The sequence below is a fragment of the Colias croceus genome, chromosome 25, assembly GCF_905220415.1.
Source record: "Colias croceus chromosome 25, ilColCroc2.1".
Lineage (NCBI taxonomy): Eukaryota > Metazoa > Arthropoda > Insecta > Lepidoptera > Pieridae > Colias > Colias croceus.
Window position 1 is genome coordinate 3546267 of NC_059561.1, and position 15825 is coordinate 3562091.

Below are 15825 nucleotides of genomic sequence, written 5' to 3' on the forward strand. Positions count from 1 at the left end.
GTTTGATTCTGACTGAGTTATCAATTTTTAAGAAATGTTATAAATACGCTTTAATGTTATAAAATAAAAATTTATCGAAGTTTATTTTAATTAAAATAAGTTATAAAATGCCTGCTTGCAGAGTTGATTGATCTTAATTTTAAAAAATCTTGCTAAAATTCATCAATTTATTAACTTTGAAAGATTGGAATTTCTAATGAAATTTCAATATTGTAATGACCTGATATAGCTAAAGAAATTAAAATGAAACTTATTTAATAGTAGGTAAATATGCACAGAAATAACAGCTTTTAAATGATCTATTTCAACTGTGGAGGAATAAACTGAAATTATGTCAGAAACAGCGCGAAATACCGAATTGCGAAAAGTGAACTTTGAAATTTGAATATATTATTAAATTATTCATACAGTGCATTATTAATTGGCTCAGTAAAAATAACGAATAGTCCAATATTTTAACCTTTACATCAATAATGATCTTCAGATGTTGTTTTTTGACAGGCGTGGGAAATGTGCATATGAACGCAGTTAATTTCGCTGTATTTAATCGTGTTTCTATTTTTTACCCGACTGCCAAAGAAGGAGGGCTGTTTTTCGAGTGTATGTAAGTATGTATGTATGTCTTTTCCTTTGTGACCACCTGTAGCCTAAACGGCTTGATGGATTTTGATGTATGAGGTATCGTTAGATTTGTCTTGATTACGGGAGTGTCATAGGATACATTTTATCCTAAAAGTCCCACGGGATAAAGACATAATAATATTTTTTCTAAATTTCCCTTTAAAAAAATATGTATGCGGTATCATTAGATCCATTTCAATCACTCTTTTTTTAGTGTGCAGTCGGGTATTTTGTTTTTTTAATAATAATTTTTACTTGTTTTAGTTATATGTAATACTCTTTCTTAAATAAGTTAATAAGCCAATTAATTCTACTGTCCATAGAATGATAATGTGGAAAATAAAATCCCTGTTATAGCCAATCTAATTTGAAGTACAATTTCGTCATTGACCATTTTTCCTATGTTATTTTCTCACAAAAACCATCTGCCTCAGAATATTGTGTGCACAGTGCATCGTGGCAAAATAAACACAGTGTGTATCGACAACTATAATATTTATGGCCACAAATTCGTACTCTGCTACCGTGTGCATGTAAATTACACTATTTCATACTTAATCGTATGTTTACACCTGGTATTATACATTATAATATGCTTATAATGAAGTGTTTGAGTAGATACTGTATGTTTTATAAATCCTTTTTTTAAATAATCTAGAAGAAGAGGTATTTATTTATGTTTATTTATCTGCTACCTTTATTAGATTCAAATAATTCAGAAGCTAAAATGTATGGAATGAATTTTTTGCGCCTACAGTTTTTTGATTATAAAATATGACGACCATGACACTTTTTTTTTTTTTTTTTTTTTTTTTTTTTTTGTATGGTGTTTCTCAATGTTAGCCAGAAGGGCTTCTACATTTTAACGCGGACGCAGGGGTGAACTGAAGGTTCACCCTGGTAGCGACATGCACAAGGGCGTCCCCCCTTGACGGGGACCACGAACCTCGGCTTGAGCTGTCGCTTGAGTGGAGGAGGCCAGAAGGGCCCTAATCGGACGGGCGCTCACCCGGGTGGGCGCGGGAACGCGGAACAAGGGACCTCGTCTTCGCCGGCGAAGACGGTGTACGCTTTCTGCTGTGGTGTGTGCGGTGTCGCGGTTTGTTCGACGTTGGGCTTCAATCGCCGAGTCTAGCCGTGCGTTAGCTTTGGTAATATCATCGTCGGAGTCGTCCAAGACATGTCTCGGCCGCCTACGACGATGAGTGGGATCGGGTTTCGCGACGTATGCGATGGCCTTTGTCACCAATGGGTTAGGGTGGTTTTTAGCCTTGTCGAAGTAGCGCTTAGACGCTTGCTTCATGCATTGGGCTATGGTGGGGAGTTCTAAGTCCCTATGTAGGTCCACGTTACGCACGAACCAGGGCGCTCCAGTCGCTGTTCTCATGAACCGCGACTGAATCGTCTGGAGCTTGTGTATGGAGCTGGGAGCGCAATGCGCGAAAACTACACTACTATAAGTGAGGATTGGACGGACCACCGTTTTGTAAAGTGTCACCTTATTTCTAAGGGACATTTTACTGCGTCTGTTAATAAGGTAATAGAGCCGGCTAAGGACATAGCTGGCTTTCTTACGGACTGCCTTAATGTGGGCTTTAAATGACATGTGTGCGTCTAGAGTGACGCCTAAGAATTTAGTGTGCTTTTGCCATGGAATGGCTTGGCCATAGAGTTTGACACTATCTATGACCTCGGGGCCGCCGCGCCTGAAGAGCACGGCGGCGCTCTTGTCGGGGTTCACAGTGATACCCCATTTGCGAAACCATTTGCCTAATGCATCGGTCGCGGATTGTAGGAGTGGAGCTATTCTTTTGCGGTATGGACTCGACACGTAGAGTGCCGTGTCGTCCGCGAAGAGGGATAATTGCACTTTATCGTGCTTTGGGATGTCGCTAGTGTATAGCGCGAATAGGAGGGGCGACAAGACGGAGCCCTGAGGGACTCCGGCCTGGATGGGACGTGAAGACGAGAGCGTGCCGTCTAATCTGTAGCGAAAGGACCGGTTAGACAAGAAGTCTCGTATGATGAACACGAGACTGTCTGGCACGCCGAGAGTGTACAGTTTGTAAATCAAACCGTTGTGCCAGACCTTGTCGAACGCCTTCGCTACGTCAAAGAAGACCGCTCCCGTTCTGTGGGGTCGACCATGACACTGTCCCAGATATTTCATAAGGCGTTTCATAACGGCATAAAATATGCACATGCGTTTATTGTATGCTAATGTATGATTTCGTTGTCTTTCTGTCATATTTTACTTTCATAGCAGCTACGTTTTGAAAAAATCTTCATTTAAGATTGTGTAAGAAAAAACTTGAATCTCTTTGTTTTGTAAGTAATTATTATTTTTTCGAAAGTTTAAATCACAATTTTCAGCAGTTCCTAAATATTACGAAACTACATTATCGTCATCTTTAATACAGCGTTGATTTAGTTATTTAATCATCCAGATACTATAGCTAGCTACTATTAATCTGTGACTATAGGGACTATATTAACGAGTTACCATTTCCCAATTGGTGAAATTCGTTAAAACATTTTTTATGTTAGTTTATCTTGCTTATATTCATAGTTTTCTCGTTAAATGTAAAGTAAACAAATAAACATAATATTATATTGTACAATACGTAAATTTAAAGAAAAGGCCAACATTTTTAGGTGCATTTAAAAAAGCATATTGCTTTTTACAAAATAATAATTTGTATATTACGTTATTACAGACGAGCATAGGGTGTTCATACAAACCTAACCTAAACTAATCCAAACAATCCAGACTAGATGCGTAAACAATGAATCGAGGGCAATGCGGGTGCTATGTTAATAATATACTATCTCATATTTATTTTTACTTTTTAGCTCAATCAATTTTTTTTTTTTTTTGTATACTTAGTTTTCTTCATAGAGTGGACCACGATGTGAAATAGTAGTACCTATTTAATATAAAGAATATAAATCACATTAGGTAGAGCTCAATAATGTATTAACAGTAAAACAATTATCCGGGGACGGCGAATTTAATTTTTGATATTATAATATTACAAACACTATTATAATATAATAGTTAATAATAATTAAATATTGTAATTAAACGACAGTATAGTCCCGGCTTTTTGATTTATAATAATACCTACAACTTATGATCCAATTAAAAATTGATAGTGCAAATAGCTTTTAAACGAACAGCTGTTTGTAGATACATATAGTTGCCATACCAACATGCTAATAACCGTATTTGGGTACGATACTAGGATCAACATACAATAAATACAGTTATCACATATTCAAAGCGGATTACCCTCCCTATACCCTTTAGCATGATCTGATAAAACCAACAAAGCCTATTTTTCTCCAAGACGGCAGCCATCTTTTACCGATATTTATTACTCGATCCCCTCTTTTTGCGACTTGATTTAGTTCTATTCATGTTATCTTAATTGGCAAAGTTCTTTTAGCTATGGATCTATAGATTTTTGTGCATTCTAAGCAAGTGATATGTGGATGCTATCATCCTAGACTATTATATTGGTTACTTTTTTAAATCGTTAAATTGGGCTTGCAGTTTAGAAATAGTTTGAAATTATATAATGAGTATTTGATTAATTATAATGTTCTCGAGCGCTTGCAAACGATGATGACGATGATTTTAGTGGCTATAAAATAATGGATAAAACATAATTATTATACTTCTAAGTATGTTTCTACATTCGAAACAGAAACAAGAAAATACTTATGTTTAAAAAAAATATAATTATGAATAAGTATTGTAATTAATAGTTTCAATAATTATTCTTCAAATGTTTTTATCATATTAATTTGTATCTGTTATTATAATTTGTAATTTTATACTTAGTTAAACTAGCTGCTCCGCGCGGTTTCACACCCGTGGCTCCACTCCTGTTGGTCGTAGCGGGATGATAAATATACCCTATAACCTTCCTCGATAAATGATCTATCTAACACCGAAAGAATTTATCAAATCGGACCAGTAGTTCCCGAGATTGTTGGCGCGTTCAAACAAACAAACAAACTCTTCAGCTTTATAATATTAGTATAGATTTAGAAGAGATAGTGAACTTAATTTCGTTAACGATTGCATTAGTTAATAGTCACCACAAATACAAAGCCTACCGTACAATTATCTAGGCTTAATATATTCCTATAGCAACCCCTTTTAAGTTTTGTAGTAAATTATGAATCAAAAAGGATAACAGAGGAAATCTTCTCAAAGGGCAATAGTTTAAAGTTATTGCGCAGAAGAATATCTTTGGTTTTATCTTAGTAGTGTTAAATTGTTTGATCCAAAGGATCAAACTTATAATAATATGTAAAAAAAATATCAGGAAAGGATAAAATAATACACAAATTCCATGCTACAAACATATTTAATTCACAGTTAATCATATTTGGAACTTATTAATACATCTTTAATACAAGACAATCTTAAAACTATCTTAAAACTAAATAATATCACATATCATCAGCGACATCCATAATCATACAAATATAACATTTTTTCAAAATGTCTCATATTTTTGGCAAGGCACTTGGAAAGATCACAGACGGAGGAATATTTACAGAAGCCGACATCGATACAGCACACGATAATATTTCGACATTCAATATTGAAATACCAAAAACGGAATAAATACACAAACACGAACCTAAGTACTGTCCAATAAATAAAACTGGTTGCGGTATAAAAGTTATTTATAATAAATTAACATAGCACATTACTGATAAGTACAAATTCGTTCCACTGACAAAGGAGTGAAAACGACACACAATTTACATTTCAAACCTTACAAATAGACCAATTTTAACAATTACGTTATGAGAATTCTAATTAGCCAGATATATAATACTACAAAAGCTGGAGATGTGATTTGAACGGCAGAAGAATTAGTATTATTAAGATACACAACTGGCCACCAATGTGTAATAGAAATATATTGATTATCGCTAGGTTTAGGTGTAGTTTCATGTTCTAACATATTATCTGGCATATAGCTACCACAGGTTGGAAAATCTCTAGGCACTGGTACGAAATCTTTTTCCTCACCTACTTTAAAAACTAGCGCCATACCGACTTCTACGTGAAATTCTATATGACAATGGAATAACCAATATCCAGGATTATCAGCTTTAAACCTTATTATCGTATAACCACCATCTGGTACTGTAACTGTATCTTTTAATGGCGCATTTTTTAAATTACGTTTCATGAGTCCCGCGGCATCATACGCTTTGATTTCATCTACTGTTATTTCGCTAGCTAATCGTCTCATACCGACTACTCTAAAATAATGTCCGTGTAAGTGAAAAGGGTGATTTGCATCGAAAGTTACTCCTTCGTCTACGATAATAACTTCTACGACTGCGTTACGTTTTACTGAAAGTACGTGGGAACACTCACAGAAGCCTTCTTTGCAAGATTCCGCTATACTTGAGGAGTTACAAAAGTTATCGGAGGATGGTCGTGATACTAGTAAGGGACTGGACGGCATTTTCATACTGATGTGGTTTAGTTGTGGTGTGTATAGACGGTTGTCTGGTTCGGGAACTGTGGAAAAAATAATAAATTATGATAATATTATCGAAAATGTTTTTAACCGACTTCAAAAAAGGAGGAGATTCACATATCGGCCGGTATATTTTTTTAATATCGCTTATCGATTAAGTTAAAGTGATTTATTTTTACATTACTTATAAGAGAGTTGCAATATGAAAAAAAAAATGAAAAGTATATATTAATTTATAAACCAAATGTTTTTACACAGATACACTTAGATTGACGTTGCTCGCTTTACACATATTGGCTTAGGTATATAATTATTGATTTAAAAAAAAAAATTGTTTGTGTCTAAATATGAGATTGAAAAGATATCCAGAGTGGATTAAAATTTGATGAACACTGTATTATTTTACAATTTATGGCAAAATTCGGAAAAATATATTTACATCTTCAAAATAAAAAGTTCTATCTTCAATATCATTTGATCGACGCAAGTAATTGTAAAAACATCTTTTAAAGTTTTCCAATTCACTTACCTTGATAATACCCATAATAAGGTGATCTATGAAAATGCGAATTGTTCTTAGGATAGAAGTCGTACGCGACGTAAAACTGATAATCGGCCACTTCTTTCAGACTATCGTCGTATCCCTTTAGTGACTTCATTTCAGCTACGCTTATAGTTTCATCGTCTTCTTCTCCTTTGTTTAGTGCGTTTAGTTGCTGAAATAAAAAAGTAATGTAAGTATAGACATTTACCAATTTAATAAGTTGGTTGATAAACGAACAAAAATTGCAATCATTAGACGAAGCAGAGTCTTTTGCATTTACGGGGCGACGCGACGTCCCTTTTTTAAATTTCTCATTTATAAAGCATTTGAATGCTATAGAACTAAATATCAAGTTAATATTGGGATTTATGTTGGAATAATAATAGAATATAGTTGGTATATTGATAATTTTATATACCTTTATCGGAGTAACATTATCAAAATGTTAGCGTGCTTCTCGGTCAATAAACGAGAAATTTATATTTTTTTTTCAATCTTTATTCTTGAAGATTCCAAATTTGTACCATTGCCTTCAGTCATTAATAACAATAGTTAAGTTAAATCCATAAGAGTATTGTAATTGATTCATTATTTATTCTACAATAAAGTATTGTTTCATGACTAAATAAACCTATATTGTGATTCCATTATACATCTTGATATACTTCATTTCAATCGAGAGAACAACAATCAATAGTATTATTGATTTAAGCACCAGTGCATTTAGTTCGTTAGTCTGAATACAAATCAACTAAGAATTGCATTGCAATAAACGCAAATTCATTGCTTGTGTAATCATTTGCTTTCAAAACAATTTATCTACAGTCACTTTTAAAGTTTAAGTAGTAAATAAACTTATTTAAAAGCGTTTGAACCTCACTTAGATGCCATAAAGTGGAATAGCTTGGCAACTTTAAAACCAACCAATACTTAACGCAGCTTAGACTGGCTTTAAAGTAATTGAAATTTTGTCGCCTCTGTACTAGTATTTATGTGGAGCATTTTCACTTGCCCGTCTTTTAAGTTTAAGTGTCGGTTTGATACTTTATTAAATTAAACCAGGAGTTTATGGTTGGAATTAGAAAATATTTATACGGCTAACTTGTTGGCTTTAGCAAACTATTAGTTATTTGGTTATATTTTAATATTAATTTTTCCCAAATCCTTTAGGTACGTGTTCAAAGTGAACATTAGTACAATTAAGTCATTCGCCTTCATAATAATTAATGTACCTTTTTTTTTTTTTAGTGGGGAAATCTTGCATAGATAGTAGATACCCACGGCCTCCGGGGAAGAGGCCGTTGGTTATATCGGATTCCTACCGACCAAATCCCCACTGTGTTCCGTCAAGCCGCATCAACGACCGGGCCACGGGTATATGTAGAATTCATCCGTGACCATAATTACTATGCAGCATTATATTTTTCAGTATTACATACAATTAGTTTATTCAAAGTCCTAAACTAAATCAGTATCAGTCATTTGTCTAAATCAAACATCAGATTTATTACTTCCATATTCTAGTCCTTTAGATAAAGTATTATCAAATCACTCAGCTATTTGAAAAGGGGCACTGAAGTGATTTCGATGTATCCCTCTAAACTCAATTTCAATACCATGGTCTATAACCTATTTATTACCTACGGCATTGTAGCTACAGGCTTAGCGGTTTCTACGGTTTACACTGAACGTCTAAACAATATAGGCCATAGGCCATCTATATTATATCTGCCTAAAGCTTTCTATCAAGTTGTATTCAGAATTCCAGTGATCTCGATTGAACTATTCACCAAGTTGAATTGATTCGCAAAACTTGTGCCTTGGGATTAAACGTTTGTCCTGACACCTTATGTTTGTTAAAACCTGTTCTGATTGGCTTGGTTTGATGAATATGGATATCTTGAAGGTGATAATGGTTATGGTATGGGGGTATTATCTACCTATGGGTATGGGTATATGAACGTCTACTGTGAAATAGACGCAAAGCGGTCGTTCTAACTTACTTTTTTTAATCATTAATATTTATTATTTGTGGCTATTGTTCATTCGTGTCTTGGCATAATTTACGGAATAAAAAAAAAACATTTTTGATAAATTTCACTTTTAAACGAGATGGCCTCTATAACAGGTCGCAAACCCATAATGAAAGACTTTATATTTGTAATATTCAAAATAACAACGAACTTACATAATCTAAAGAAACATTAAATTATGTTTGATCAATACAGGTGCAAATATTGAAGATGTGCTGATTTGAGTAAAGTAATATACAGTTTCCCGTATATTATAATAATTTATTCACAATATAAAACGTAATTAGGTCATTCCTTAAAGATTTAACTTCGTCCGATTTGGGACGCCATTTGCCTGTCTGAATTAATTATTTACTGAAGAAATGGACCAAAAATTTTCCCTTAAATAGGCTCCAAGGTTTAATTACCTGGCAATGTTTACAGTTCATTAAAATGGGTAATTGATATCTTAATTGTTATTGTTAATAAGTTAGGAGAATAAAAAAAATACATTGAAGAAAAATGGTATGGGACAAACGCATTTTACATATTGATAATGTTTTATTATTAGATTAAGTTTAAGATATTATTATTAATTCAACTTTTTACTTTATAAAAATCGAAATTTTACCATGCTATTCATTTATAATAGCTAATTTAACATTTAATTTCATTATCCCTGCAAAAGCTCTCGATGATCTAACAAACGTTGTAACTATGAATAAAACTTTTTTGAAGTTATTTTTTTCATGTATTTATCAATTTTGTTCTCAAATATTTTTTAATACGTGATCTATTAATTTTATTGTAATCTATACATATAATAAATCTGTAGAAGGGTCAATTCTGTACATTGAAAATATTGAAAAAATAAATAGCAGGGGGTGTTACTGGATCGATACCAAACCCAAATATGTGATTAAAAAAATTTTTGTCTGTCTGTCTGTCTGTCTGTCTGTCTGTATGTGAAGGCATCACGTGAAAACTAGCGGTTCGATTTCGATGAAACTTGGTATAATTATACCTTATTATCCTGGGCGTAAAATAGGATACTTTTTATCCTGGAAAACTAATACGTAGAAAAAAAATAATCTTAATTTTTCAGTTTTATCCATAGACGTTGTTCCGTAGAACCGCGAACACACGTTGCGTATTATTATAGGCCTAGCCGTATTTGGGAATTGGGTCCAATAGATATTTATAAGATGTTATTGTCAGAGGTACTCAAAATGGATAAATAAACCGTGTTACTGGATCTGTTACTGGATTAAAAAAATTTTTGACCGACACGAAGACCGACATCCGCGCGGATGGAGTCGCGGGCGGAAGCTAGTCTATAATATTATTTATAACGCTGAAGAGTTTGTTTGTTTGTTGGAACGCGCTCAGGATTAACTACTGGTCAGATTTGAAAAATTCTTTCGGTGTTAGATAGCCCATTTATCGAGGAAGGCTATAGATATCATCACGCTAAGACCAACAGGAGCGGAGCAATGCGGGTGAAACCGTGGAGCACAGCTAGTTATAGATTTATACTTACAAGTCCTTCATTATGTAATTCTTCCCAAGTGGGATCTCCGGCCGGTTCCACTTCCATAGCGCCTTCATAGTGTAGAACTGCCACTTGCTTCGCTTTTGTGAACCTGTGTATTACAAAATAGTATTATTTACAATGTATTAAAATATTTATACATTTGAGATTTTTTTTATTAAAGCAAAACTTATTATATATGTACTAGCTTTCCGCCCGCGGCTTCGCCCGCGTTTTCAAAGAAAAACCCGCATAGTTCCCGTTCCCGAGGGATTTCCGGGATAAAACCTATCCTATCTCTCAAGTTGGATCGAACTGCACACGGTGTGCGAATTTTATTATAATCGGTTAAGTGGTTTAGGAGTCCATTGAGGACAAACATTGTGACACGAGATTTATATACATATATTAAAGAAGATAAGATGTTGGTAGGTTTTCAGTTTTTACGATTGAACCGCTTAGGTAAGTGATTTGTTAAATACAGCACGCAAAATAAAAATAGCGATGAAAAATACCAGCATATAAGATGTGAAATTTAATACGCAACTTATTATGATTTTAGTACCTTTCGCCATATGTAAAACAACACTATAATAATTATAAAAAACAAAGATATATTTTAGGTATATACAAAGCGTTATTTCTATAGAACTTTTTTTAAATTAAAACATATAAAAATACAACATACCTCTCATCACAGTCCATGAGGCCGCGGAATCGAATCCAGTAATTATCAATTTCATTGTTGGCTTCAACCACAAAGTCAAAGCGCTCACCCGCGTAAGTCACTAGGGATGTAGCTGTAACAAAAAGGATAAGTTTAATTGGAATACTAAATAATAGTGTTATAAGATTAAATTAATATTTATTGGATCCTTGATAATATTGAAAATAGTTTAACTATATTTCTATGAAGAAATAGAGAAAAATAATTGCATTTAAACCGCTTATCCTAGTGCAAACTGTTTCTAAAAGTTTTTGTATTAAAAATTGAAAGGTATTTAAACGTTATACGAGTTTATGAAACGATTTATTCGATTACGAGATGATAGTAAAACAAAACAGTTTAATTCGTAGTTTCTAAAAATGTGTGAATACAGAAAATACTATATGTGAAAGTGGAAGTGGTAAGGTACAAAAGATAGATATTTAGCTAACATTTTTGCCTTATCACCACTTTTAAGGAAACACTGTATGAAATTGTGCAGTTATTTATGTGTCTGTACGTTATGCAACGTGTTTTAAAGCTAAGTTCTATCACCACAACACCATTTCCTAACAATCCAGGTGTAGGAGTGGCTATAAACTCCAATCGAACGAACACTCCACTAGAGTGGGCGAATCAACTCGAAAAACATTTCGATTTCAACGAGAGGCCACAGCTACGTGACAATCACTGGGTTGACAGACATGATGACCCCACTTCGTTTAAGATTGCTTTTTATTAAATCGTATGAATAATGGCTAATTTTGTCAGTCTTCTTCTCTTCTACATCATAGGTAAACGAAATTAAAATAATGTTGAAATATGCTCTTAACTTGTATCTAAAATTGCTTCTTGGTCAAAAAGTTACTACGTAAATTGATCTGGTGAAGTAATTCTTTGATTTTTCGCTAAACATAATTATTTAAAAGTACCTACTTTTAAAATAAATTTGTGGCGTATGGAGTGATATAAATTATTTATTTAATCCCATTTGCATGCTAACAGAATTATTTATAAATACTTTAAGTTTCAAAACTACAGTGAAAAGCTTTAAAGTAAACTATACGTAAAAATCAGGTATTACAGTACAATTTATAAGTGATTTATGTTGTTTATTTAATTTAACTTTGAGCTTCGAATCCCGCATTTCGGAGTAAACTTACAAGTTAATTTATTCTCACTGCCAATGGAAATAAAATATCTAAAATGTACATTTAAATGTTAGCAAAACATAAATTTTAAACTAAAACAACATTGTGATAAAAGTCAACAAATATTAATTAAATGCTTGTTAGCTTTGACACGAATTAAATACAAAATTGGTTTTTATTTCATACTAGCGATCCGCCCCGGCTTCGCCCGTGATAGGTACATATTTCGCAATAAAAGGTAGCCTATGTCCTTTCTCGGGTATCAAAATATCTCCATACCAAATTTCATGCAAATTGGTTCAGTAGTTTAGGCGTGATTGAGTAACAGACAGACAGAGTTACTTTCGCATTTATAATATTAGTATGGATTGGCAAAAATAATAAAATTGAAATCTGGAATAATTATGATTTTATTAATGATAGAATATAACCTAATTTTCCTTCTCAGCACTTAATCCCGCTAACTAGAAGAGTGGATCAGAACCTAATGAGGGTAGATTGACGGATTATAAACTTTTTAATGTACTACATGAGTAGGTATGAGTTTTATTTGGAACATTTTTATAATATTAGAAGTGATTGTAATAAATTTTATACTTATTTATTATTGAAAAAGCTTTACGTCATTTTGTTTTCAGTTTGACTAATATTATTAATTCGTAAAAAAATCGCTGTTAAATCATTTAGAATGATAAAAGATAATAAATCATAATTATATTGGCAATGAAATATCAGAATTTTGAATAATATTAATCTCTTTAAAATTTTATAGAACATTATCTAAATTAGATGAAGAAAATATACTGTTTCTAGTAAAAATTCAAATTTTCATATAAAATTATTAAAAAATTGCTAATCCAATAGCAATTAAAACTAGATTTATTGAATGTAAATATTAAAATATTCGTAATCAATTCATAAAAGAGCCCTTAATTGGCTTAGGCTAAAAGGTTTTTATTAAGATTTCAGGGAATCGCTTCAGATCAAAAGTGCTTAGCACTTAGCACTAAAACAAAGTCTGAATTTTTCATCACTCCTTACCCTTATAATTGCGTATAATTCATTACAAATTTTAATGCTTTTAATCCATTTGATACCTTGTTTAACAAGTATAAACTGAAAATCTAAAAAAATACCTCGACAACCAAAACATTTTACAATATTTATTAAGTTATTTCACTCAACCTCTAAATAACTATCTACATAAATGTTTGTCTAGTAAACATGATATTATTATCTATTACATATTATATTACTGCCACAAAATACTTAAATAATCATCTAGAAATTAAAAAAAATTAACGGATTTTAAACGTGATTTTGTCATTATATTATTTTCCCGACGTTTCGTCGATAATATAATGAATAAATCTATTTTACACGAGTATTATAATTTCTAAATTTATAATACTCGTGTAAAATTAAACGCTAGAAAATACTAAATAGTCATCATCAAAACAACAATTTTTAACGCCACTACCATTCCCTTCTTATTTAAACGTACCTCCCATTAGAATGCAAATAAAATTTAAAAACACAATACATAGTATCTAAGGTTAGTACTCCACTGCAGTTCACAGTGTCCCACAATTTACATATTCATACGGGATCAAAGAGAACCCTCGAAAACGCTGGCTAGGCAAAATTGCGTGTATTGACTGAATACAGGGTAAATTTTAATTTGAATAACAGTAACTTCTTTTTTCTGAAAGCGTGTAGAAATTAAGAATATGTTACTGAAGTTCTATGTATAGATAGAATTTCTAAACACCAATTTTTATTCAATACTAGCTTTCCGCCCGCGGCTTCGCCCGCGTTTTCAGAGAAAACCCCGCATTTTCAGTTCCCTTTCCCGTGGGATTTTCGGGATAAAACCTATCTATCTCTCAAGTTGGATTGAACTGCACATGGTGTGCGAATTTTATTATAATCGGTTAAGTGGTTTAGGAGTCCATTAAGGACAAACATTGTGACACGAGATTTATATATATATTAAAGATTAATATAAAAATGATTTAAGAAATTACGAAAAGAAAAGCTTAAGAAATCATCACGATAATATTTATTTTATCCCGAAATTTCGAACACTTTTTACACAGCGGAAAATCGAATTTCAAGTTCGTTAATACTATTTTATTCCTAAAAATATTAACAGTACCTATTGTACTTTGCAAAAGACTATCCATTCTTCTTAATACTTATTATAATCGCTCACTGAAGCGTATATTATCTGCAAAGCTAGAAAACACTTAACCTACATCTCCAATAACGCCAAAACCACAGCAATACCTAGAATTCTTAATTCTTTGGTAAACTTGATCAGAACGAAATGGGGCATTCATAAGTAGCGTAAGATGTTCATCTCTTGGATATGAGTTCAAAGCAATAATCTGTCAAAGGCTGTAATGAGCAATTGCTTTGAACCATTGAACTGTGCAAAGATATTGGGTAAATTATAACGTTTGGAGTCTTTGTCTTGTGGGTTTTGGTAGAAAATCGGTAAGGGCGGAAACGGGCTTTGTATAATTTCTTAGTATTGGTAGTTTGGTCTGACGATTGTAATTTGACTAACTGTACGCCGTTTCATCAAAAGTAAAGAAATTATTTCGATAATTGTCAATTTGGTACATGTTACATCACTATCATGTTCCCATGATCAAAATTAGACTTTAGAGGTTTCCGCGTGAAAGATTAACAAACATACATTCTTCAACTTTCGCGTTTATTATTAAACTACGGTCAATTTCAAGTTTGCAGAATTAAATCAACAATTTATCCGAAAACTGTTAAACGTATTTCATGATACCATTATTACACTTAAAACAATAAATGTATAAAGCTACTAAAAATAAGTTCATATTTAAATAATTTAACCACTTTTAATGAGAACATGGAATAGATATTATATTATTTAAGTGGACGTTTTTATCTACATTACAATTCAATATCAAAAAGTAAACATACAAATTATCGAAACCTATTTATCTTTACTAGTCTATACTAATATTATAAAGAGGAAAGGTTTGTATGTATGTATGTATGGTTTTCACGCATAAACTACTGGACCGATTTCAAAAATTCTTTCACCATTAGAAAGCTATATCTTCACTGAGCAACATAGGCTATATTGCATTTTCAAAAAAATAGAGATCCTTACCAAAAATGCAATAATATAACCCAAGGTGTAAAAAATTTCATAAAAAAAACCCAAGGTGTAAAATTATGTCAATCGCGTGCGCTGCGGAATCTATTTCTTGAAGTACGAGGATTGTTCTTATGAAAAAAAAAACGTAAACATGTAGGTACCAGGGCGAAGCCGGGGCGGACCGCTAGTAAATGTATAAACTACAAACAAACCACCAACCATTACTATTAAAGTTATGCCTGTCAGAAATATGCAAGGTAAACTTCCTATGGTTTCAAAGGAACTAACGAACCCCATAAATAGCGACACTAATTAAATTCGAATCACTACCCTTGTCAAGGAACTGAAAATGCTCCATTGTGAACCTAGATTTATTAGGGAATTCCTATGAACTTCTGTAATTGTATTAAATTGTTATTATTGTTGTATTTTATGATATAAATGGAGGAATAGAATCTGCAATCAGTAAAAAATAGAGATGCCTTTTTAATTAAATGATGATAATGATGAGGATGATGTTACGTCGAATTGCAAAATGCATTAGAATATACCTTTTTTATAACTGCTACATACATTTTACTTACTTGGTTATCTCATAC

General features: G+C 32.5%; 1 protein-coding gene across 1 annotated transcript in view; it reads right to left on the reverse strand.

Moving 5' to 3' along the window:
• Nucleotides 1-4981: 4981 nt before the first annotated feature.
• Nucleotides 4982-15825, reverse strand: part of LOC123703101 (laccase-4-like) — a 101445-nt gene continuing 90601 nt past the window's right edge. Inside the window, exons 8-11 of the mRNA XM_045650984.1 lie at nucleotides 10913-11024; nucleotides 10234-10336; nucleotides 6667-6853; nucleotides 4982-6178 (exon numbers count right to left, since the gene is read on the reverse strand). Coding sequence (XP_045506940.1) covers nucleotides 5442-6178; nucleotides 6667-6853; nucleotides 10234-10336; nucleotides 10913-11024 — 1139 coding nt within the window. The 3' untranslated portion in view covers nucleotides 4982-5441. The remainder of the gene's footprint in view (nucleotides 6179-6666; nucleotides 6854-10233; nucleotides 10337-10912; nucleotides 11025-15825) is intronic.